The sequence below is a fragment of the Temnothorax americanus genome, unplaced genomic scaffold (assembly GCF_048541705.1).
Source record: "Temnothorax americanus isolate GAGA-0224 unplaced genomic scaffold, ASM4854170v1 Scaffold39, whole genome shotgun sequence".
NCBI classification, from domain to species: Eukaryota; Metazoa; Arthropoda; class Insecta; order Hymenoptera; family Formicidae; genus Temnothorax; species Temnothorax americanus.
Genome location: NW_027509536.1, coordinates 1,026,570 through 1,051,916, shown reverse-complemented (window position 1 = coordinate 1,051,916; position 25,347 = coordinate 1,026,570). Strand labels below are relative to the sequence as shown.

The 25,347-nt window shown below is 30.9% G+C and overlaps 4 protein-coding genes, 1 long non-coding RNA gene and 1 pseudogene across 14 annotated transcripts in view; 2 read left to right on the top strand and 4 right to left on the bottom strand.

Moving 5' to 3' along the window:
* The window catches only part of LOC143902209 (uncharacterized), a 451,988-nt gene that overhangs the window by 52,219 nt on the left and 374,422 nt on the right, over positions 1 to 25,347 (top strand). The window contains exon 8 of one of the 5 annotated variants that reach the window (XM_077414916.1): positions 13,220 to 13,358. The exons of the other annotated variants lie outside the window; for them this stretch is intronic. The gene's annotated coding sequence lies outside the window, so the exon portion shown is untranslated. Of the gene's footprint in view, positions 1 to 13,219; positions 13,359 to 25,347 lie in introns of those variants that run through there. 5 annotated transcript variants of the gene reach the window in all.
* On the top strand, positions 1,354 to 4,952 carry LOC143902237 (uncharacterized). Its single transcript, XR_013258308.1, has 4 exons — positions 1,354 to 1,475; positions 1,575 to 2,757; positions 3,295 to 3,447; positions 4,368 to 4,952. It is a non-coding gene; the product is annotated as an uncharacterized LOC143902237 (long non-coding RNA).
* LOC143902236 (odorant receptor Or2-like) lies at positions 2,751 to 6,474 on the bottom strand (annotated as a pseudogene). The gene is made up of 6 exons (XR_013258307.1): positions 5,520 to 6,474; positions 4,994 to 5,402; positions 4,424 to 4,523; positions 3,841 to 3,942; positions 3,600 to 3,752; positions 2,751 to 3,040 (listed from the first exon to the last, which is right to left on the bottom strand). The product of XR_013258307.1 is annotated as an odorant receptor Or2-like (transcript).
* On the bottom strand, positions 7,431 to 10,899 carry LOC143902200 (odorant receptor 13a-like). 2 transcript variants are annotated; one of them, XM_077414904.1, is made up of 6 exons: positions 10,067 to 10,899; positions 9,571 to 9,980; positions 8,960 to 8,999; positions 8,488 to 8,589; positions 8,246 to 8,404; positions 7,431 to 7,788 (listed from the first exon to the last, which is right to left on the bottom strand). In XM_077414904.1, the coding sequence occupies exons 1-6, from the start codon at positions 10,358 to 10,360 to the stop codon at positions 7,723 to 7,725; spliced, it is 1,071 nt and encodes a 356-aa protein (XP_077271030.1). In that variant the 5' UTR covers positions 10,361 to 10,899; the 3' UTR covers positions 7,431 to 7,722. The 2 variants fall into 2 exon arrangements, with proteins under 2 accessions (XP_077271030.1, XP_077271029.1); XM_077414903.1 differs by having other exon boundaries at positions 7,433 to 7,788; positions 8,960 to 9,059; positions 10,067 to 10,891.
* On the bottom strand, positions 11,550 to 14,451 carry LOC143902205 (odorant receptor 10-like). Of its 2 annotated transcripts, XM_077414912.1 has the most exons (5): positions 13,162 to 14,451; positions 12,535 to 12,634; positions 12,342 to 12,440; positions 11,999 to 12,157; positions 11,550 to 11,839 (listed from the first exon to the last, which is right to left on the bottom strand). In XM_077414912.1, exons 1-5 carry the CDS (start codon positions 13,551 to 13,553, stop codon positions 11,774 to 11,776), a joined length of 816 nt encoding a protein of 271 aa, XP_077271038.1. In that variant the 5' UTR covers positions 13,554 to 14,451; the 3' UTR covers positions 11,550 to 11,773. The 2 variants fall into 2 exon arrangements, with proteins under 2 accessions (XP_077271038.1, XP_077271039.1); XM_077414913.1 differs by lacking the exon at positions 11,550 to 11,839 and having other exon boundaries at positions 12,039 to 12,157; positions 12,237 to 12,440.
* LOC143902198 (major royal jelly protein 9-like) lies at positions 14,937 to 18,630 on the bottom strand. 3 transcript variants are annotated; one of them, XM_077414895.1, is made up of 7 exons: positions 18,332 to 18,471; positions 18,067 to 18,126; positions 17,626 to 17,795; positions 17,284 to 17,536; positions 16,982 to 17,128; positions 16,257 to 16,492; positions 14,937 to 16,108 (listed from the first exon to the last, which is right to left on the bottom strand). In XM_077414895.1, the coding sequence occupies exons 2-7, from the start codon at positions 18,116 to 18,118 to the stop codon at positions 15,560 to 15,562; spliced, it is 1,407 nt and encodes a 468-aa protein (XP_077271021.1). In that variant the 5' UTR covers positions 18,119 to 18,126; positions 18,332 to 18,471; the 3' UTR covers positions 14,937 to 15,559. The 3 variants fall into 3 exon arrangements, with proteins under 3 accessions (XP_077271021.1, XP_077271019.1, XP_077271020.1); XM_077414893.1 differs by lacking the exon at positions 18,067 to 18,126 and having other exon boundaries at positions 18,332 to 18,630; XM_077414894.1 differs by lacking the exon at positions 18,067 to 18,126 and having other exon boundaries at positions 16,982 to 17,150; positions 17,324 to 17,536; positions 18,332 to 18,625.

The window sequence follows — 25,347 nt, the reverse complement described above, 5'->3', positions numbered from 1 at the left end:
TTGAAATAATTATTGATATAGAGAATATAATATATATAGTAATAAAACATGAGTCTTTCGACGGAAAAATTGATTTTTCAATGTTATAGATAATTATTAATTACCTGTATGTGATGGTAATTAATCATATAGAAAAAAAAGTTAAAACTGCTGTGAATAAGGCCGATTGTTATAGGAATTAGATTTACAAAGATTTCAGGTTCGTCAAAATGATTTGTGATAGCACATATCATCGCTGCCGCTAGGCATATCGTTATAATTATGCACAAACAGTGATACAGTTTCACACAGAGCATCTTAAACTGTGTCGCATTTTGTGGCTGAGGCCAACACCAAATTGGGAACAAACTTAACTTCACCACCGAGATTACTTCCTTCAGCGTCACCTTTTTTCGCACAGCAATGAGTTATGGATGTATGAGAAATAAAAATATTTACGCGAGTCATTATAAAATGGATGCTTTACATATTTGCTACAGTATTACCATCGACATATAGTAAGTACTGGACGGAGCATGGAACCGATACCGTCTTGAGAGACGTAGAACGAGACAAGACGATGTGTGGATAGCTACTATTGCCGCTAGGCTCATGGAGTTGCTGACTGAGCCATAACTTAGGTAGCAGAAGCAGAGTGATGTCAAATAACGTATTAATAACGTCTTAATGACGTTATTCGACGTCTCATTAAGACGTTATTAATACATCAAATAATGTATTAATAACGTCTTAATGACGTTTCTAATGTCAATAATATATCAGTTAAGAAGTCTTTAGACGTCATCTTGCTACCTGGGGAGGCACCCGCCGCACTTAAAAATTGTATACCTACATTAAAGATGTTTCCAACTTACATACTGTTCCCTTTCTCTTTAGATAAAATTCAACCAATAAAAACAGAGTAGAAGGATCCGTGCTTACACATCTACTTCTCTCTTTCTAGGTCCCTCAAGACGAAAGATCAAAGAAATTTTGCCGCATGCTCCGTCCAGTACTATATGTTGACGAGTGCTACGATGAAAGAGTATAGCAAAAGGGAATTATACTATATAAGAGAATATATATTTTTGCATTTTTCTGTTTTTTTTTTGTATGGGGGTTTACATAATCAAAATTATTATGAAGCATATACTCATGACATATGTAAGAAATGGATAATCATGTGTAGGTATATATTTGAATTTAATAAGCGCTTTTTGTCTGTAAAGAGATAAAAAATATGCATGTATACAGAGTAAGATTTATCTATTCTCTAATTTTCAGAATATATTATGTATCAATGGTGCATATTCTAATAGATGTCGTAACAAAAGTAAAAAATGAATTAAAGAAAGAGATTTCTATATAACAACCTGGAGATACGCTATGCATATTATCTATTTACTTTCTAGATATTGCAGATAAACGATACATACATTATTTTGGTTATTCGATTATTTTGTATAACATAATTTTGTATTGCTATATAAATTGCAGTAAGATATTTTGATTTATAGATCAGGGAATAAATTTTTTATGTATAATCACATATAAAAATTATATACAAAATTGAATATAAAAAAGTTTTTTTGCAGGGAGTTTAACTCTTTTAGTAGCATTTTCTCTTCATTTACGCTACAATAATTTTATCGATGCATATCCCTCCTGCGATAGGAGAGGGAAGTATGCGAGGCCGAGAAGTAACATATGGTTCACTGAAAGAATATATAACGGTTTTAAGAACATAGATTTCAAACTCACGCAACCTTTGTATGTCGTAATTTTGAGAAAACGAAAGTTGTAATGTTCTGCATTATAGAAATAGGTAAAACGATGCAATAGGCTATAGATATAGCAAATCTGTTACGAAAACGTAACATTATCTCTATAATGTGAAAATTTCCCACTCTCTTCGTTTCGCTTAAATAAACTGATATTCAAGGGATTAGTTTTTCCTGTATACTACAAAGATATTCATTTGCAGTTGCACTCTTCGTCCTTTTCCAACTTCTGAATTGAGGTAAAGTTTTGTGCTAAATTATGCAATATAACATAATATATAATTGTAAAAAATATGATTTTAATTTAACAAAATTCACTGAGATTCAATTTTGCCAAATTTTTGCCGAAAAAGTTGCACAAGCAACGTAATACACGTAACATATGTAACGTTCACGTAGCGTATTGATAAGGAACTATGTGAACGTTACTTATTGCCGACGTATTAATACCATCTGTAGACCGTATTAAATATTTGATATGTAATGATAAAGATTGTTCCTCATATTAATGAAACAATTATTCTAATGAGTGTCAGAGGAAAAATGCGTATTCAGGACAGCTGTTATCCCGCATAATAACTTTACTAATTTGTACAGTTATTTAGTTCCCTTTAAATGATATTCACATTAATTGTGTTCTTATCTTAATAGTCTTTAATATTAATTTAATTAGTCGCTAAAAGTGCTTTTGTCATTTTTTGTCATTAGGTCATTTCTTCGACTATAGAAGTACTTCTATAGGCAAAAAATAATACATAATGTTACTAGCATGTGAAGATTGAGAGAATTAATTTATTCAGAGTTATTTATACAATGGAAAAAAAATTATTACCATCATATTTATACAATGCACATTACTATTAACAATGTGCTCTATATGTAATACTCACTGTAATAAAAATTAGATGACCTATTATTAATGCTAAAGTACTGAGACTTATGGTTACCAATGCAAAGGGACGAACTACAGCAACCTTGGATATAAAAAAACTAAAAGGTAAGAAAATTAATGCAACATACTTACAAAATTTTTTACTAATTATAATATTGTTATATATAATTGTAGCAACTTGTGAATTTATTGTGACATCTATGACATGTGATGTGACATAACGCAATAATGAAACAAATATTGATTATTAATTATTTAATACATATAATTGCTCGCATATTTTCCAAATTTATATCGGCAGCACATGTCCTTGCTCGCTCCATCCATTTTAGACATTTTGCATGGCTACTCGTAGTGTCGTGAAATAGGAAAATATAGTTGACTAATACTGTAACATTTGTAATATTTGTATGTACTGAAATATTTCAACTAATGTATTAGCTTATTCTGAAATGTGTATGGTAAAGTGCTTATATAAAAATTGAAATTGGTAAAATAATGCTTGTCGTGCATTTGATTGTATGATATAATGTATCGAGACAACTTATATCTCTAAGAAATTAACTAAACCACGGTATATATATATATATATATATATATATATATATACACACAGAGTAACGACAGAGTGAACGTTTTTAGTGCATATGCGGGTTCCAATTCCGTACAACCAGGAATACGGCGGCCTGTATGTATGACAAAGAGAAAGATACTTCTCTCTCTTTCTCTCTTAAGCATTCATACAATCAGGAAGATGGTGGCGAGTCATGTGACCTGGCAAGTACTACATCAAAGGTGCCGACGCTCACTGTCGCTACTGTATATACTGTGACTAAACTATGTCCTTTCTTCGCATATTTGATTGTATATAATGATGTGTTTCTAATATGTATTGCAATTGCTGGTGCATGTTTAATATCGCAACACAATTAGGCTTAATTTCTTACCGATGCATAGTATTTTAAAGATAATGCGGGCATAACACACGGTACTGAGACAGTTACTGGTTTTTGAGCTCTTAACATGACTATGTGTAGAGCCTTTCGTAAAGGTTGTTGGTACCATTCCGTATAAAAAACTGCCTGTTCGATCTCATCACTCTAGAAACGATATTGGATAATGGTGTTAATTTATTGTAATTGATCAATCAAAATAAAGCAACTGTATCTGTGATAACAGCTGACCTACTGTATGAATCAAATGTTCTACTGGCCACGTATACATAAATACCACTGACAATCCACTAAAAATTATACCAACACATTGGATTTTCATTAATAACGGCTGATCCTATTTAAGATACAATATGAATTATTTAATGCATATATAAGAATGTTAAAAATATGAAAGAGATGTTACTTTTTTCAGATCGCTTTGTTATGCTTGTATGTCATGTTCGTCACATTCATGTGAAATTTAATTTTAGTGTTATAATAAGTACAAATTATTATTATTATTCAAAATTTATGATCAATAAATTTTAAAGAAAATGTTTATATTTATATAGAAGATTAAATCAAATATACATTGTATATAAATGTTCTCATAATATTATACACATATCGGAATACACTCACGTGCACGGGCATGCACACATATTGACATAAGTATCACGTTCTATGTATCGTATTTAAAAATTTTACAAACATTATTTTTCTTTATTGTTTCTTGCTTTAAATGTTTTGATTAAAAAGATGGGGCATGTATATTTTCAGATATTAATCGAATCTGCGAACATACTACTGAACTAAAGCAGCCACTTGGTACTCACAGCTAACATAATAAGGCCCACTATTATTAATGCGATAGTACTAAACCATACAGATGTTAATGCAAAGGGGCGAACTAAGACGTCCACTTCTTCCGTATACCTGATATAATGATTATGTTGTGTAAATGATGATGTTACTAATCGTTAATATTCTTTTTGTATAAATTAACATATATAACAAAAATTTCTAATCTAATCTAATCTATTATAGAAAAAATTATGTAAAATAATTTTAAACAATTGTTTTAAAAAAATTGTATGACTATTATGATCTTTATAATTATAATTATAATACAATAAATAATAATAAAATAATCTTATGAAATGTACGTCATTAATACAAAACTTAATTCTAACATCTATTAAAATGTTAATATATGAGTAATGAATTTTTTTGTAGCAGCACAAAAACTGTAAGACACATATATGTTTGTAATTACGATTAAATATTTACGATATTGCAACTATGCATGAATGCATAGTACATCAACAAAGATTAAAATTACCTATAGAAATGTTGTGCGGGAAATGGAACAAAATTCTAACTTTAAAGATAATAGTATATCTTACTTTAATAGATTCTGATGTTCTCGAATGCATTTCTTTAATTCAGAGTTGTTTGTAATTTCTTGCAGCTTCTCGACTAGTATTTCAAATCTTGCCGACGAAAACCATAATAAGAGCGCCATAAAAATATGCATACACAATTGAGCAGCACCTTGCAAACAAGCTATAGTCTGTTGTATAAAGATAATAGATTTTATAGGTTGACGATAAATATATTGAATGGATATTCGGCGTTTGTCGGAAACGGTTGATCTAGCGTAATAGGTCCAAATATGATGAAAAGGCAACTCAGATAAATCCAAAATATAGATCCGCCATAGAAATAAACGCATTTATCGATATATCGTTGAACGACTGCTTCTTCGCGAGACTTAAGTAATTCGCAGAAACTTTCCATTTCGAAAGTAACCAACTGGAATCGATTATATGTATCTTAATATAAATTTACAAAGATAAAACGCATAGAACGGTAAATTTTGCTTGCTCTTTTACTCTTTACGTAACCATTAAATGTATTGATATTAATTACTTGTAAACGATAAGAATTAACTTTACAGCACACAATATTGCAAATAACTTGTACAGCTGGGCACAGAACGCTTATCGATTTTGCCATAACGACAGGATCATCAAAATGGTTTCGCACCGCATTCATTAAACCTGCAGCTACGCTAACGGTCAGAATTAGGCAAAAGCACTGATATATTCCTGCACAAATAACTTTCAATTTAATTGTGTCTTTTGGGAGAGGCCAACACCAAGTTATGAACAAACTTAATTTTACAATGGCGATGACTTTTTTTAATGTCAACTTTGACCACATTATTAAAATAATAAATGCACATACATATGCGCACACGTATTGCTATATATACTAAAAGACGACTTTAAAAGTTACAACGGGGAGAAATGGATATATAAGGAAAATTTTAACATAAATGGTTATGCGTTCTCATCACTTCTGTTTTACATCGACTATACTTCCGCAATAAAATTCTCATAAAATGAACAATAAAAATGTGTATGTATAACGTAAAAAGTAAGACTTATATTCCACCAATATCTATTTTTAACATAAATTGCGGAAGTGGCATAAGAGATGTTATTAATTTACTACATAATTTGAAATTTTCTTTCTTTGTATTTCCCTTGAAACCATAAAAACCCAAAGCTTTTAGAAGAACATTTTCTATCTATAATAAGCGTGAATACGTGTGGTGAATACGCGTGGTGAATACGCATATTATGAAAGTGCGCTGTAATTGAGGAATCATTTTGCAGCAATTACTTTATAACTTATTCAACACACGTACGATGAATTTTCTGACGCAACCTTGGTTTCATTGAAAATTTTCTTGAAAATGGAGATTTTTTGTTATACTGCGAGTATTGCAATTGAGCATGCTAGTGAGTATTGGATAATATTATCTTTACCTATTAATATGTACTCGTTTTTATTTTTATTTCTAGAAATTAAGGATCTAAATAAAAAGCTTAATTTTGATCTTTTTGAATTGTTTTTGAATTTATTATATATTAAATATTTATTATATTATATATATATATATATATATATATATAATTTTATAACATTGTGAGCTATGTGAAGATATCATACACATGAGATACATAACTAAAATTAAAACATTTATGTGTAAAAAAAAAATACGTATAAGGAAGTATAACATGTTAGGTATATCGAAATAATATATGGTAGGTTTAAGAATATCTATTCAATTTTTATGTGTCATAATTTTAAGAAACAAAGGATTTAATATTCTACAATATACAGATAAATGCAGTGTTGTAGCAATAGTTATGTATATATCAACAAGAATATTTATCATATACGACGGAACATATTTAAACAGAAAAGATTCTGTTGAAAAACTATAAGAATCAGATATATATATATTGGAGATATAAGGTAAGCAAATTTTTATTTTTTAATTCTGGCAAATAAAACGGACATATTTTATAGTAAAATGTTTATATTGCTATTTTTAAATAATTTACATGTATTGTTGTATGTATACGTATACCAGCATAAATACTATGATACTTTTTTAATATATTATTTAAAATTTTTATGTATAATATATATATATTAATATTTAGATTGTATCTTCTGGCTTAATTTTTTATGTAATTATATTATATATACTTCTAAAATTAATAACTATTAAAAAGTATTTTAGATTAAAGTGTTGCTTCTATCTCTCTTCCTTCCAAAAAAAGAGAACTAGAAAATTGGATATATTTTATACTTTGTACTTTATTTTAATTTAATATTATGCAATAAAAAATAAACATATATGTATTTTATATTTTATATTTTATAATTGATGTCAAATATTATCAAAATATAACATACTTAATCGACAATTTATTTTTAAATAATCGATATTATTGTTATAACTATAATTCATAATTTGTCGAAATTTAAGCCTTTATATTTGAAAAAAATACGCTTTAAAGAAGAGAAATCAAAAAATTTATTATATAATTTTTTATGATCTTCTTAGGCGAGTTCTTCGATGTCCTATACATGTGTACATTATCCTATTTTATCACATTATGAAGAAAATAAAATTTTTAAAATAAAATCTGATGTAGATAAAAAAATTTGTTCAAACAAGAATATTTAATATAATCTAATTTGATATTTTATAACAGTGCATAGAACTTTTTTCTTCGTCAATGCTTCATTAAAAATACATACGCTGCTTTACTTATATTCCAGAATCTTCGAACATTATTCGCATTGTAGTAAAGTAGGAGAATATTGTTGAGAGATACTGGAACATTAATTATATTATGAGCAGGTACATTTTTTGTAACAATTTACTATATATATGTGTAAATGTATTTTAATTATAATGGATGTATTTGCAAGTTATTTTTGAAACATTAGTATCGATTTCTTATTGAACGTGTGACTAACGCAAAAATAAGTACTTTAGAAAGTAGAAGTATATTAATAACCATAATTTTTCAAATATAATAATTATGATACTTAGACTTAGACATAAAGTAGATTCAACTTTGCTATATACAATTTATTAAATTAGGGACTTCGTATAATAAATTTTCTTGTATTTTTTTATATTTGTCTTTTCTTTAAGAAATAAAGAAAAAAAGAAGAAAATATAAAAAAAAGTCTTCTCGAATTATAATTTCAAATAAATACAGTTAACCGGATGACTAATGTGCATTACTGAGGAATTTTAATAATAGTCAAAATCACTATCTCACCGATGCGTAATAACGTAAAGACAACGAGGGCAAACCGCATGGCAATACAACAAGTATTGGCTTCTGGCTTCTCAGTATAACCATCTGTAAGTTCTTCCGAAAATATTCTGATTTTTCATACCAATCCATTTCAAAAACTGCTTGTGCTATATTGGTACTCTAAACAATACATCCGCATAAATAATAAAGTATAAATTACGTGCAAATATGGTAACGTTATTTCCTATAAATAATTAACTTACTATATGAATCAAATGTTCCGCTGGCCACGCATACATGAATACTTCTAATAATGCACTGGTTGCTAAAAAGACACATTGGATCTTCAAAGAGAACGATACCCCCTATTTAATCAGATATGCCGAACGTTATTACTAGGAAAAATTTTGATAATACGAATTATCTAATCTAAAAATACCAGTGCTTGTCAAATGTACATTTATACAATATAAATAATACGTTTATATAATATAAACGTGTATTACATGGATAGCTTTATTGTATATTTATACATATATGAATAAATTCATTTTTATGGTAATATTATTACATTTTGAGTCTCATATTTATCATAAAAATCATTTATACATAAAGGACGATATGTGTATTTCCAAATTTACAGATTATAATAAGTTTAATAATAATACTGTATGTAATGTAATAACATTCTTAGTTGCACAGCATGCCAAAATAACTGCATGAAATTATACTTACTGTAATAAAAATAAGGCCAAATATTATTAATGATACAGTACTGAAAAATACAGTTACCAATGCAAAAGGACGAACTGTAAGGGCTACTTCTTCTGCATACCTAAGATCGCGTTTAAAATATTTTGTCTCATATCGCACCCTAAGAAGAATACTGTCACAACTCAAAAATTCACGTTTTATAGGAGAGAGGAAAAACAAATTTAATTCAGTTTCATGGATTGTGAGATAATTAACGCAATTACAATTATGATATTATGATTTTGTTATAATGAAACTTATACTGTTTGGAAGAAATTTGTTGTGATTCACTTGTCAAATTGCTTATGGCACTATTCATTTAAGAAATCGCAATATAATCGGTTTAAAAAAATAACGATACTTCAGCCCGTGCAGCGCGAATTTCGCATATAAACTTGTGACACTGTTGTAGCACATAACATTTTAGGCATTATATTTTTTACGGGCTTAACTCAAAATCGAAATTTTTTGAGGTGTGAAAAGTATTTTTCTCGGGATACGATACATAAAGTAATATCTATTTTAAATAGTTCTAAATACATGCAATATAACTGAAATATTTATCGGTTACGCGTTTTAGAAAGATGTCATACTCAAGTAATTGTTGATGCTTTTTGATGCATTTCGCGAGATCATAGATATTCGTGATTGTACGTAACTCCTCGGTCAACAATTTAAATCTCGCTGACGCCAGCCAGAGTAAAAGCGCCATGAAAGCGTTTACACACAAATGCGCGGCTATGAACAGACCAACCACGATTTGGTGCATGTACGTAATAGCCCTTAGCGGTTGATGGGACGCGTCAAATGGAAAATCAGCGGGTGCTGGAAGCGGCTCGTCTAGCACAATAGGCCCCACGAAGAGGCCGAAGAGACTCATGTAGAATAAACTTATACAGAAACCATAGAAGGTGGAATATTTATCAATATACTCCCGCTGAACGATCGTTTCCTCGTACGGCTTTATTAGCGCGCAAAAATTCTCCATTTTGAGAGTAACGCACTACAATTGAGAATAGAATATAAAACTGATGATACATGAGAAGAACACCTGTTTTATTTCTCAGAAGGAGCATCTGCATTAATTACTTGTAATCGTTGATAAATAGCTAGGTGACACAGAATGTTGCCAATAACATGGCTAGTCGGAAACAAGCCTAATGATGATTTTATGAGGAGATCGAGATCGTCGAGATTCTTCACAAAAGCATATGTCATTGACGCTAATACGGCTATAGTCAGTAATATACAGACATACTGATACAGCTTCATGCACAGCACTTTGCGTTTACTGGTGTTTAACGATAGCGGCCAAAACCATATAACAAACAAACTCAACTTTACGACGGCAATCGTCTTTTTCAGGGTTACTTTCTCCTTCATGATTTCGTTGAATTACGTACAAGAGTACGTAAAAGTATATTGCAAATACTATTTCTTATTCGGAATCATTTCTCGTGTTGTCGAACAATTGATACAATTCAAGAAACTTGCAGTAAAATATCGGAATTGGAATACTGTAGAGTCTATCTTAAAAAGCCATGTACGTCTTGAATATTCTCTTATAAAATATGCGCTAGGTAGAAGCGCGGAAAGATGGTACATTTTGCATCGGTTACCTTTAGTGTAAAAAAAGTACGCATGCATTAGAGCAAATTAAGTTGCTGTATAATTTCTTGCGGTTTTACTGAGTGAGATGTAAAATGTCGGAGAAATACGAAATAGCTGTGCGATATTAGGTATTCTTCTGCCGACTAACACTAAGTGGCAGAAAACATTAATAATTTATTGGAAATGCCTCTGGAATGGGAAATGTGGTATTATATAACAGCTGTTTCCGGCATTATTAAAACATTGATGAATCTTCTAACTCGAACTAAGGTATAAGTAAAATAAAGATCGTAGAAGTACCTAAGTGAAAAGTAAAAAAGAAATTCTCTTTTATTCGCGCACAGTCTATTCTCTAAACTTATACGATACAAATTTCTCTCCAAGGTAATTTATTCTACTCTTAGCTAAGAATCTAAATTTTCTCAAGTTAAATTACTAGTTGTCAGACATGGTATTTTTTCTAAACTGAATATTTTTATCATTATACATAAATGCAGTGTTCTTAATATTATGTATCGTTTAAATTGTGTTTGTGTGTATTTATAAATCTCTTTTAAGCGGTAATAAATTTGAAATTCTCTTAAAAATATTTGTGCTGACTGTGATATAATCATATACACATAAAAGTTTGAATGATGTCAATGAACAATGGAATCAATCTAAGTGAACATCAAAACAATTAGCTTAATTTTAAAAGGTATCATGAGTAACGGGACTTCGTAATTTATAATATATGTATTTATTATTTTGTGATATTATTTTTTATTTTATTTGTGATATTATTTGTGATTTTGAAAGCTGTGTGTGGAGATATGTCACACGAATGAGAGAGGTAACTAAAATTAAAAATAAATTAAAATAAAATCGTAGAAAAATTTCTAAACTGCAAGATTAAACAATAGAAAAAGATTGATGATAATTATAATAATTTTTTACGAATAATGTTACTGCAACTACAAAATTTTAAAAAGTTTTAATTTATTTACCATTTTTGTCACATTTTTTCTCTCTCTCTCTCAGAGAAGCTTGTAATATATATACACATATAACAAGTAATGACATACTCAATGAAGAATTTTTGCAGCAGTCGATTCTTTTTCATCGCGAAGGTTGCATTTATATAATTCGTACATCATTGTATCTAATAGTTAAGTAAGTGCACAGGATAATCCATACTTTCTTACTTCAATGATTCAAATCGCCGATTATTGCTCTCATTGTTGTGAAATACGTTAAAAGAGTCACGAGATACTGTAAAGATGTAAAATCTAGTTTTTGTTATATTATTTCACTCTGTATAATAGCTTAAAGCTACTATAAAATATATTAAATTTTATTATACAAATTTTATTGCTTGTATATAATGTTTCATGGCAAAATATACTAGCATAATATCTAAGCAAAATTTACCTTAGCGTAATATTTAAGAGATAAGATTGGTAGCAAGTGTCCCATATTGATTACAAGTGGTCTTTGACTTCTTTGCATTATGAAACATATGTTTTTAATAATGCATTGTGATCTTCCAACCCACGGCATATTATATATCGCCATTGACACTCGTTCACTCTGAAATCGTAGCAGTATTTTAATTTCATTTCTTAAATAATGTATTAATTAATTTGCTAAAATGTATGTACTAACACACCATCTCTTGTGTTTCTTATAAAATACGCGATGTTATGTTTATCTATAATTTAATACGGATTTGGTAAGATATATGGAAATTAAGACTGTTTATATCATTAATTACATTTTCCATTAAATCGTCAGCTGGCCAAGCAGTAATGTATATTCGCAGACATCCAGATATTACAACAAAAATAAATTGAGACGTCCCCAACGATTGTCTCTATATTACATAATAGAATCGTTAGGTTAGATGAATTTGAATTAAATGAATATTATTGATGAACAAAAATGGTAACTAGTAGAATATAACATACATAAATAATTGGGAAAGTACCGCAAACAGCAGCTACTGCCATTACAATGTTTGTCATAAAAAGGCAATATTGTACAATATTTTTCGTTTCATCAACAAACCTAGTTTTTACATAAGATAATAATTTTATTATTCGCAATTATTGTCATATTATTTTATTATATAATGAATTTATTATGTTTAATATATTAACTCTCAGTGTTACCTTACGTTTTTACACCCCGATATTACCTCACCAAGGTCTGAGAGACCCCTGCCGTTTTCTCCAGCTTGTATCTTTATAAGACAAATGCATCAATTTAAAGTCTTTTTTTTAATCGATGCGTCTTTTAAAGATCTACAAGATTGTGCAAGTTAGATTATTTTAAGTTAAAAAATGTTAATGTTATTTAAAAAAAAAGGAAGACGTGTTTTTCTGAAAAAGCGAAAAACTTTGCTTTTTTTCAAATTGATGTAGCACTGACTAAAAAAAGATACAAGGGTTTTATGAACGTTTTAAAAACCCTGCACGTTTTAACAATGTGCCGGGTCTCTCAGACCCAGGTGAGGTAACTGAGGGTTAAAAAAATGTCCAAAAACATTCAAAAATTCAATATCTCTCAGACTTCTAAATTTCTGACTATCTTACTTGATTATTTCCTGATGTTTCTTGATACACGAGTTTATGCGTTTTTCATTCTTTGCAGCTTGTATTTCGAAACATAACATCTCTAATCTGGCAGCTGGATACAAGAAGAATACGGCAAATGTGAAATCAATACCGACGCAAAGTCCACATTGCACAACAGTGTGGACTTGCGTGGCATAGATGATAAACTTCATAAGTGGCGATTCAATGGGAAATGGATACAATCCCTCGGAAGGAAATTTCTTCGAAGCAAACACCGGGATGCAACAAAAGGTTATTATTGTTAAGAAATAGCATATTATAACAAATATGAAAAAGACAGCATAACGATCTATGTATTTTTGCAGGATGATCTTTTCATGGTCGTTGGAAACAAGAAGAAAATTCTTCATCTCCGTTAGGGTGCGCTATAAATTTAATTAATATTTTTAGTAATAAGCTGAGAGATATATATTCAACGTTACGAAAAAAGTTATACAATTACATCAAATAATATTTTCAAAATATAATTAAGACGATGTTGGAATTACCAACAGAACCTAATAATTTTTGCGTACATGTCATTTTTTATTGGTTCTATATGTAGAATTATAAATCCTTTACCAGGATTAAAGTATACACGCAAACAGAGAAGGCACGAGTCAACTTTACATTGAGAAAAAAAAATTATAGAAGTATATAATTTGGTTCTTTCTCAACGTAAAGTTGACTTGTCTCTTCTCCGTTTGGGTATATACTTTAATCCTGAAAAAGGATTTATAATTCTATAGAACCAATAAAAAACACGTATGCGAAAATGACATTTTTTCGGTAAAACAGATGACTCCAGCATCGCCTTAAGCGTCTATCGTAAAAAATTGTAACCGTGTTCAAATATGTTAAAGTAAATGTATGTACCTGGACACGTACCTATGTTTGGACATTTTTATCGTTTTATAGTTCTTAAATAACGCAAATTAAAATTAAAGAATCAAATATAAAAATATTTTCTTTGCATTATACTTATTTATCTTTGATTTTAATTCACGTTATACTTATTTAAAAACTACAATAATAAAGGTGTTCAGGTGACATAGGACATTAAGTGTCCCGGCATTGATAGATTTACCTTACACGTATCGAGTAATAAATAAGATCTTCAAAAACATCACTGATCTTCATATAATAATATACTTCTATTAAGTAAATAATTATTAAAATAAATGGATAATTCCTTGTTACTTCAATTATTATTATTATTTTGATTATATATTTACGAGAATACTATTTAATGCACGAAATTCGTATACTACACCTGTATGCGTGCGCTTTTGTATTTGCATATGAAGAGCTTGGCTAACAGATCTATTGCACAGGCAAATTCCGTTAAAGTCTTCATTATTGTCGTTACATCGTGCCAATGTTCATAAATAGCGTACATTAATGTCATCTGTATGACAATCGTGTTCAAAATGGTAAAACTGTAGTAGATGTTTCGTAAAACTAATACAAGTTTGCCGACATCAGGATCACGCGGCCACGTACATGTCACGTTATTACATATTTGTAAGAAACGAAGTACTTGATAAAATTTCGGACGTAATAGTTTCATTATCCGAGCAATTCAAATCGTTTGTAAAGATCAAGACACACGAGCTTTCTGACGAACAGAATACTTTTAACAAAGTTGGAAACCGGAGTAGTTAAAATGGTGTAAATCGATAGTCCGTTTATCAAAAAAGCGATGGTAACGAGGATATTTAACGTTAAACAGTTGACTAATAAGTTATTCTATCTAAAGAAACAATTCTGAGTTATTTATTCAGGTGAAAATTAATCGCATTGATTACAAACGCCACGAAAACAACATTATAGGATATCATCAACAGGATATCATCAAATGAATATTTTAACTTTTAATTAAGGAGAAACTTAATTCTTGGTAAAAACATTTCATCGTACTTATGTACAAATAGCTTCTTTAAAAACGTATTATTAGAAGATATGCGAAATAATTACACATACGTCTGTTATTAAAATATTTAGATCTAGACATTAATAAATTTAATTCAATACAATAGGCTTATCTATCTCTTATTCAGCCAATATTCACGCTATTTTTGTAGATATAAAATATTACATATTGATTTATAAATATAATTTAATAAAATAAATGAATGGCAGTCACGTTACATGATCTGCGCAGAGTGCATACACACTTGAAAGATTTACAGCGTGGCAACATACGAATCTGGATTTATGTAAACGACGGCAGTGTGCCTCGACGTCGTGCATCTATGCATGTAAACAGCAAAATCCGCTCGTGCGGCTTACCCGATTCCATTAAGTACAGCAGAAATGTTGCACTTATGAAATATTCGGTATCAACTTAGGACTAACATCACGGTTCTACGTGCTGTTACAAATGGTATTTGTTATCTTCATCATATTTATCATAATACCAAGGTCTATCATGCCGATGTCCAGGATCCCCAGGATGCTCAGGATACCCAGGATACCCAGGATACCCTGGATCCCCAGGATGCTCAGGATACCCAGGATACCCAGGATACCCTGGATACCCAGGATGCTCAGGATACCCAGGATGCCCTGGATACTTAGGATGCCCAGGATACCAAGGTTGCCCAGGATATTTAGGATGCTCAGGATACCTAGGTTTTTCAGGATACCCAGGATACCAAGGTTGCCTGGGATATTCAAGATGTCCAGGCTGCCCAGGTTGTCCTGGTTTCCCATAATCATTGTTACAAGAAGCAAAACAACTTGTTTCGTTCCGTATTTCCTCTATATCCATGGTGAGAATGCGGAAGTTTGTCTCGTTTAGATTTAATGTATTAGTAATGACACGTTGAAATCTATTTGTTAAAGTCATCAGCGTCTTTCCCTGATTTACAACTTTCATCCCACTTGCAAATTGTAATTTTGTGGAATCGTTCACGATAAGCTCCTAAAAATTTTTGAAAAATATATTGTATTTTATAAAAATTAAAATTGTGTTGACAATTCTCAAAGAAACAAGATAATGTAGGGTATAAATATTCAAAATAATTTGTTATCGAATAATATACGATGAAAAGTGCGTTTAGATATCTCACCGTATTGGCAGAAATAAATTTCTTAGTAGCATCTTGGCATAAAATAGATGTGTCTGGGATATTACTAAAAAATATTGCGCATTGCTCGGATGCTATCGCTGCTGTTTGTCCAGATAATGTACCCGCCAATTGAGTTAGATTATCAGCTTTGCTTTTGTTCAGTTCTGAACATTTTTGTTTATTACACATGTTCATCTTATATATTTGGTTTCCCGCCAAGGGAGAATAGAACAAGTCTACAAAATTTGCAATAGAGATATTAACAATTGTAAAGACGAATAGTATGGCATTACTTTTTTGTTTTTACTGTTTTTACTGTTAATTAGGCGTAAATATGTATAACTACAGATAAGAAAAGAAAAACAAATGGAAATGGTACAACTCAAGTATCAGTATAAATACTATGAATAGATAGAACTTAAAAGTTTTAACACGCTATGTATGATGTTTTCACAATGAGTTTATATAAGGTAAATGTACCAATGCCGGGGCATTTAAGACCTTTATTATTTTAGTTTTTAAAGTATAACGCAAATTAAAATCAAAGATAAAAATGTAATACAAGTAAAATATTTTTATCTTTGATTCTTCGATTTCAATTTGCGTTATAACTTATTTAAGGATTAAAATGATAAAAATGTCCAGACATACGTGTCCAGGTATTGGTACATTTACCTTAAAGCTCATACTAATCTTTTTTTTATGTTAAAAAAAAAAGTACTTGCTTTCATCGATAATTGCTAAGCCGAGAATACCGTCCTCCAAATAAAAACTCTGACCTTCTATGGTGAAATTAGGATTAGTCGGTTTCATGAAATCAGATTCAATTCTGCAAAAGCCTGAATTCTCATTGTATATCGCCAAACCGTAACCTTCAATGTCAGACATAAACACCTGTATATGTATATACGTTGCATGTTAATTTATTATTTAATTAATATAATAGTTGCATATATATATATATATTAATTTAAATAACAAGATGTAACATATTTTCATGAGAATAGAACAAAGTGCATGTACCTACTGTTGTGACTAAACGCGTAAAGTTTGAGAAAAATACTAACGGTCGCATCGTTTATCTTATTGCAATCTCGAACATAAGCAAGTGGTGTTACGAGCAATCCAGTGCCATTTTTGTTACTAGCAATGTCATCGGGGATAGTAATACGTTTAATAAGATAATTGATTCCTAAATCAAAGATCAATAGTTTCGGAGGACAAACTGCTTCTTCCCCGATTTGGCCACAATCCAGAACAAAAAGATAATTGCATTTGATCTAATGCAAAAATAAATATATACATAATAATATTAATTATTTACATAATTTTTTGCGATAGCTGTATATTGCTCTAAAAAAATACTAACAGATATCCTGTATACACTTATAATGCCATCACAATCATCATTTACACTATACCATGACCAATTTGGATATGGATCCAAAAGTGGACCGCCTGGCCCTATTTCAGTGGACACTGTCATCAAACTAGCTGGTACTCCCTCTTCAGTTACCACAGTAACAAATATTCTACCATCTACAAAAATTTTGTTTATGAAAAATTGCACGTTGTTGAAATATGTTTTATGGCAAATACATTATAATTCTGTTGCAATGGAAATATTATATATTGATCTCTTTATTAACATCAAAATATTTTTAATGGAACATTGACAATAACGATATTAAATACTAATAAATTGTGTGTTGCATAAAATTAATGTATCTAATTATATTTATATTTTAACTTTTTCGACTCTCATGCTGATTTCCTAGACATAAGTTTAAAAGTGGAGCAAATGGCTCACCTCGAGTAAATAAGTTATATCTTCTTGAAAATTGTATAGGTATATTATGCATTTATTTGTCTAAAAAAAATAAGAGACTTATAATTTAAAAATAAAATTAGAAAAATCCGCAAAAATTATAAAAAAATTTTAGCAGAATTATTTTAAAAATTATTTACAGAGCAAACGGCTCGTCCCTCTTGGGTGTCGAAAAGTTAATATAATTTTATATTGTAATTTTACACTAAAATTTAATTAGTTAATTGTTCAAATAGTGTCTACTTACCTTCTGACCTGTCTACATCGTATAAGACGCAAGAATTTGGGTTATATTGGCTAGAATTTAGCATTTCCTCTTTCTGACCTTCATATGCCCAGCGATAATCAATATATTTCCAACTGTATACATCTTCCAGATTAACACCAAAGCTTACAGTTATGATCGTCAAAATTAATGTGACAAATAGAGAATATTTCATTTTCAGCGTAACGGATAGCTGCTATTGCACACAATAAAATAACGTAACTAAACTCTACCGATGGACACGTATTTTGCGAGGACGAATCTATTAATGATAGCTCGCACTTAGCCGATATCTATGAGAAGTTTCCAACTCATACATATATGAAAACACTTTTCAGAAAAATTTTCATTATATCAGCGATGAACAATAGCGGTCTCGTTTAAAGTCGTTCGATTCTTGTTAATGATAAAGGCACTCGTTACAGGTGCGCGGAATGTTATCCTATCAATGGGACTTCTAAGAATATGCGTTATGTAGTATGTAGGGTAGAGGTGTAAGAAGATATATAAATATTTGTTATGTAATTTCTCTTTTATTTTCAGTGTTTTTGTTTTAAAACAAGTGTACGGTGCCTATAAGCAGTGTTTAAATAAGAATGTTATTTTATATAAATATTTAGTTATTAATGATAAATTGATTTGGAAATAAACTAACGCGTTATACGTTATACTCTTTATTCTTTTATAAGTATGTTTTTTAAACAAAAGTCTTTTTTTAAAAAATTATTCTATTTTCTACATATACGAAAATAGAAGGTCTAAAATGTTTACTTTGTATGCATCTACCTTGTAAAAAGTGCTTCTATTTAGACCACCCATGTGACAAAAATTGTTATATGTATTGAGAAAATGGATTATTTTCAACTTCCTCAGGGTCTGTGCTGACATGTGGAAACGACATATGGAAACTTTAATTAAATGATACATATATGTAATTAACCAAACAAAACTGATATTTATATTTTATATAAAATTATTGTTATTTCTTTGAATAGTGTTAACCTATCTGGTGCCATATTGAATAAAACGTTTGTGTGGCTAGGATTATAATTGCCAATTATATTTTATTGCATTCTGCTTGTACGTCGAATCTTTCCACAGATAATTGAGGTATTTCCATCTGTACTCCTTCAATTCAACATTGAAGCTTATGTTTGCAACTGTTAGAATTTTAATACAATAAATAGTAAATGCGTCATTTTTAGTGTAACAAACGCGTGGTCTCCAGTAAATGCACAATAAAATTAATAAATTTCATTAATATAGATATCACAAGAGTAAATGCGATAACAGCCAGTACAATATTCACTCCAATTTATATATAGATAAGAACTTAATCTTCATTATACTGATATAAGGTAAAGGTACCAATACCCGGACACTCTTAAGGATAGGAAATGTACCAATACCTGGACACGTATCTGTGTCTGGATACCTTTAAAAAAATATAAATTTATGAAAATAAACGTTTGGATATTATAACTGAAGTTTCAAACTACAAGAAAAAATACTTTTATCTTTGATTTTAATTCGCGTTATACTTATAAATAACAAAGGTGTCCGGATATAGGTACATGTCCGGGTATTGGTACCTTTACGCCTTTACCTTAGTTAAAAACTACGTCGTTTATAGTTATTTGCTCTAGCATTATTGATAATGATTATGTGTGCCAGATGCGCAATGTGTTATCTTATCAGTGAGTTTTGAAAAAACGGTGTATGCATATTTTTTATAGAAGAAGAACACGGCGCATATATAAAAGAATTACGTCATTAAAAAGTATCATTAATCTGTTCAAGTTTGGTCTATCACTTTTTATTATTAATTACAACAAAATTTTGCAAATTGTGCGATCTATTTTGCGTATATTCTTTAATAATTAAATGTTGTATTAAGTTTATATAATTTTGTAAAATCACACTTAAATATTTATTTGATTGTGGTTTATATTAAACCTTGCTCTATTTTTAAGAATAATTCTTAAAAATAATTTCTATTATGAAAGAGAAAGAGAGGGAGAGGGAGAGGGAGACAGAGAATAACATACAGCATCAGCGTATTAGACCAAACTTTATAAGGCTTCCATGTATGTACGGAATCTCTGAAATTTCAAACGTCTGTAACTCAAGAACTGATTAATCAAATTTTAAAAAATTTTATATAAACATCTTATTCGTTATTCAGATTAATATTTTTTTCAATTACTACTTCGAAAAAAATCTTTACATTAGAATCAACTTGAATCAAATTTTTCAAATTATTTCTTACTGTTTAATTTATATCTCGTTACTAATTTATATCCCGAATCATGGTTTAATATAGCAACTGAAGGATAAACGAAAAGAGATTCTATCAATTAAAAAAAACAAAAAGTAACACTTACCAGAAGTGTTGGTACATCGATGCCCGATGCCTCTCCTAGGCCTCCTCCTCCTCTCAGGCTGCTCGGGATGTCAGCTACGCAAGATTCCCTCGTTGCTTCGATACCACGTTCACTCTCTCAGCGTCGTTATTTTCTGAAACATTTTCAAATTAACGATTTAATTAAATAAAGACAGAATAGATAGAAAATTTTTGGATATAAGTGACATAGTACGTAAAAATCAATTACACTCACCACTTTCTTTCAGGCTGCTCTGGCCGCAAAATCCACCTCCACCTTCGGGTCAAATAGGAGTCTCGAGCCACATTGAGACTCGTGGCAATGCAGTGTGATTTCATTGCCATTAAGCAAGATAAATCAAGAAACTATTTCAGCTATATTGCATTAATTTTACGACGTTGTTGCAATATAGTCGAAATGTTTCTTGACTTTTCTCGCTTAATGGAAATGTAATTGATGAAAAGAATTACAAATTATTCCCTACCTACGTTTTAGCTAAGGCCCTACCTACGCTTATTTCCCTACGCTTCCCTACGCTAAAACTCACCGGCATCGATGCGCAGCAGCGGAGCTGTATCTGCAACGTCGCTACGATGATTCTGTAACAATCAAACATATATTCCAGATTAGAGCAGGGAAGAAAAGAGACAGTCTGTACTTCGAAAAATAATTACTAAACGTAAAACACGGAATTCTATATTTTATTTCGTTAAATCAATTTAATAAAAATATATTGTTTAATTTCTTGAAAGTATACTCCATTTATTGAAGACAAGAATTTGAAATAGAATTTTAAAAATTAAATTCTTTTTTAATTTCTACTCTCTGACTATCTTTACTATTCGATTGAAAAACCGATTGGTTAAACTTTCCGCGAAAGACACAATATGTATAAACCAATTATATTTACCGCATGTTGTTCCGCCGGCGCCTGATGCCTTTTCCAGGCCTCCACCTCCTCTCAGGCTGCTCGGGATGTCAGTTACTGTTTCCTCGATGCGAAGATACTCCTTTCCGCGTGGATATTTTCTGTAACATAAAAATAATCGAATCGATTAAATACGTGTCACGCGCATCGAACATCTTATTCGTTATTCCGATTAATGTTTTCCTAAATTATTTTTTCGAAAAAAGTCTCTACGTTAGAATCAACTTGAATCAAATTTTTCACATTATTTTTTTTTACTAATTTATATTTCGAAACACGGTTTAATGTAGCAACTAAATAAGGATAAACGAAAAGAGGGATTCTATAATATCTTTAGAAAAAATAAAAAGTAACACTTACCAGAAGTGTTGGTACGCCGATGCCCGGATGCCTATTCTAGGCCTCTTCCTCCTCTCAGGCTGCTCGGAATGTCAGCTACGCAGGATTCCCTCGCTGCTCCGATGTCACGTTCAGCGTCGTTATTTTCTGAAACATTCAAATGAACGATTCGATTAAGTAAAGACAGAAGAGATATAGAAAATTTTTGGACATAAGTGACATAGTACGTGAAAATGAATTACACTCACCGCCACTTTCTTTTAAGCTGTTCCGGCCGCAAAATCCACTTCCATCTCCGGGTCAGCTAAGAGTCTCGAGCCACATTGAGACACGTGGCAATGCAGTGTGATTTCATTGCCATTAAAAGCAAAATAAATCAAGAAACCATTTCAGCTATATTGCATTAATTTTACGACGTTGTTGCAATGTAATCGAAATGTTTCTTGACCTTTCTCGCTTAATAGAAATGTAATTGCTGAAAGGAATTAAAAATTATTCTCTAGGAGGGAAGATTTTTTACACGCTTAACTTTAGATAACCGCGTTATCTCGACGCGATAGAAAGCTTATACGTCTAGAGCCCCCGCGGTGTCGGTCCTTGATTCGGATATAAAGGGAACTTATTCCATCAAGCGACACAAGTCGACACAAGCATCGTTCTATCAATGAGTAACAAAGACAAAACTATTATACATTTGTGTCGACTGGTGTCTTAATCTCTTTGGAAAGGCGACAAAGCGAGGATCGAGTGCCTGCCGTCTCTTTGCATTCGGATCCGCAAAATCGCCCTCCTTTCGCTTACGACGCGAAAAGACGGCCTCGCTTTCTTTATAAAAAATAAATAAAAAGTTCGACTGCCGAGATTTACTTTAATCCCGCTAAAATGACAGCCGATTTACGATGTCCTCCTGTAAGAAACATCGGGATGGAACCGCAGAAGCGCGTTTTATTCCCGAAAAAGTCGTGTATTTTTCGGTAATCAAAAAATAAGTACCGAATCTACACATAAGTAAGGCGCTGCTTTTATAAGATAATTATCGCGTAAATACATCGCGATGGAAAGACATCAGTTTCGCGCGACACTTTGTGGGCCTCCCGAAGTTAAAATTAGGAAAACTCTAATAATTACGATTGCACGATATTTTGCGTTTCCGAAAATGCGACGCGACGTATACGATCAGCGAGCGCGATTTAAAGTCACGCATTGGAAACTTTGAACGACACGTGGCACTGTGTTAACAACGATAAATACGTATACAGTTGCTTTCCCCGTCTTTCGGCTTTTCCTTTCTACTGGACCATCCCGGCGTATTTTAAAGTGGTTTGGAAATTTATCACTGGCGAGAAACTACTCCGGCGATAACTTTATACTCCGAAAATGAATATCGAATTTCGTATACCAACACGTTCGTCACTAGTACGAAATATTTAATATCGTAAAACATGTATCGAATATTTTAATCTAATATACTAATTAAGGACGACGAGCGTGGCCTAGTAGACACCGCACTGGTCTATTGAGCCGAAGGTCCCGGGTCCGATTCCCGGTAGAGCTAGAAAATTTTATTCGCTCGTTCTCCTCTCGGAAGGCAATGGCAAACCACCGAGAGTAAGTATGTCTTGCCACGAGAACTTCTCTAAAAAATTGCCGTTCGAAATCGGCGTTAAACTGTAGGTTCCATATACAATGTGTATATATAATCCATGCACATGCGCAACACATGTATATGAAGAGAAGTCACCACGCTCGGACACGAGTAATAGGACTTGAGAGAGAGATATTAATTAATTATGGCAGAACACTGATCGCGCGTGGCTTGTGACTTGTAACGCTACCCCTTCGCTCGAGTGTCGCCGTAAGAATGTAGCCTACCTGCCGCGCCGCGAGTAAACAAAGCAATTAAGCGCTCGAGCTGCCGCGTGAACTGTTACTACGTCACACGCAACAAAATATTTAAACTTACAAAACAAATAATAATGTACGGTGTGTGCGTTTAATACGTATATCGTGTATTTCAAAGTAAATTCGGTACGTTCATGGATTTCCGTCGCGTATATTATTGTCAACATTGAAATAGAAAATTATAAATTATCTTTTTAGAAATATTAAATGGAACCTTTTTCTTTTTATACTACGCGAGGAATAGAATAGCGTGGTTTCGTTCGTCTGATAATGTACGATTTAACTTTAACAAACAATTATCTAACAATAATTACGAGGAAAATGAAAAAGCAATGTTATCTTTTTACAATGCTGTTCTACTTTTATTGAATATCGTATTTATTTTGTTATATATATTATATTAAATTAGTTGTTATATTTCGAGATTTAAATAAAATTTTTTCCAATAAAAACAAATCAACAATTAGAATCAAAAGCCATGCGATCCAAGCTTAGGTCTTTGACAGCCTTATATTAGTTTCTGTATACATATATGTCTATATATATACATATAATTTTTCCAACAAACTGCGCGCCGATTATTTGTCGGACTTAAAACACAGTAATTGTTAAAAAACAAATCAATTTGTACAATAATATAGAGGCCCTCCACCACCCCCGCAAACTTTTATTGGCGGTCCTCTTTTCTTTGGATATGTGCTTTTTTATTTATTTCTTTTTCTCGTCGTATAATGTACAATATATAACAATGTATAATATTAAAATTTATAATTTTTCAATTTATTTGACGTAAAAAATATAGAAAGTATAGGTACAGGATTATAAAATACAAAAAATTTGAATTAATATATAATATATTTACATAAATATATTTATTTTATGAGATATTCTGCACATTTATTATAAAGTTACATGTATATGAGATATTACATTTATATCATATATATTTATATAAAATACAATAAATTTATATTATGTATATATATACATTTGCAGCGTAGCACGGACGCGCACCAAAATGTTTTATCGGCAATGTCGGAAAATGAACGTGGCTACGTTAGTACTAATTTCGAAAATGGATGTACCGCCAGTAGTGTACAGGGGCTTTCGATAGTCTTACGAAAAAGGCCGGGCTTCTCTCAGGCTTCTCTCTGGTAATACTTTTGTACATAACAAAGTTACCAAGATTATCATCAGCTAATATTAGTTTGATTGAGTATAATAAACTAGGTAAAATAATTTATGATTTTTTAAATGTTATAAATGACATAACAGTAACGACGTAATAATTTCTATCATAAAAAATCTAATATATATTCTTTTAGCAATATACGAAATGTTATGCTGTTTTACTAACAACAGTGGGTAACATTACATTCGTCGATAACGTACTCTTTCGCTATTGACTTGTGCCGTCAGATGATTAGAGACTTAATAAATCAATA

Coding starts and splice junctions, on each gene's coding strand:
- LOC143902198 (XM_077414893.1), bottom strand. CDS start 18,524: ATGAAATATTCTCTATTTGTCACATTAATTTTGACGATCATAACTGTA. Junction 17,537..17,625: donor TAAGTGTATACAGGATATCT/GTTAGTATTTTT, acceptor TTTTTGCATTAG/ATCAAATGCAATTATCTTTT. Junction 16,109..16,256: donor AATTTATTTCTGCCAATACG/GTGAGATATCTA, acceptor AAAAATTTTTAG/GAGCTTATCGTGAACGATTC.
- LOC143902205 (XM_077414912.1), bottom strand. CDS start 13,553: ATGAAGAATTTTCTTCTTGTTTCCAACGACCATGAAAAGATCATCCTG. Junction 12,158..12,341: donor CTGACGATTTAATGGAAAAT/GTAATTAATGAT, acceptor CTACGATTTCAG/AGTGAACGAGTGTCAATGGC. Junction 11,840..11,998: donor CTCTTAAATATTACGCTAAG/GTAAATTTTGCT, acceptor ACATCTTTACAG/TATCTCGTGACTCTTTTAAC.
- LOC143902200 (XM_077414903.1), bottom strand. CDS start 10,360: ATGAAGGAGAAAGTAACCCTGAAAAAGACGATTGCCGTCGTAAAGTTG. Junction 8,405..8,487: donor CGGAACATTTGATTCATATA/GTAAGTTAATTA, acceptor TGTATTGTTTAG/AGTACCAATATAGCACAAGC. Junction 7,789..8,245: donor CTTTACGTTATTACGCATCG/GTGAGATAGTGA, acceptor TTAATGTTCCAG/TATCTCTCAACAATATTCTC.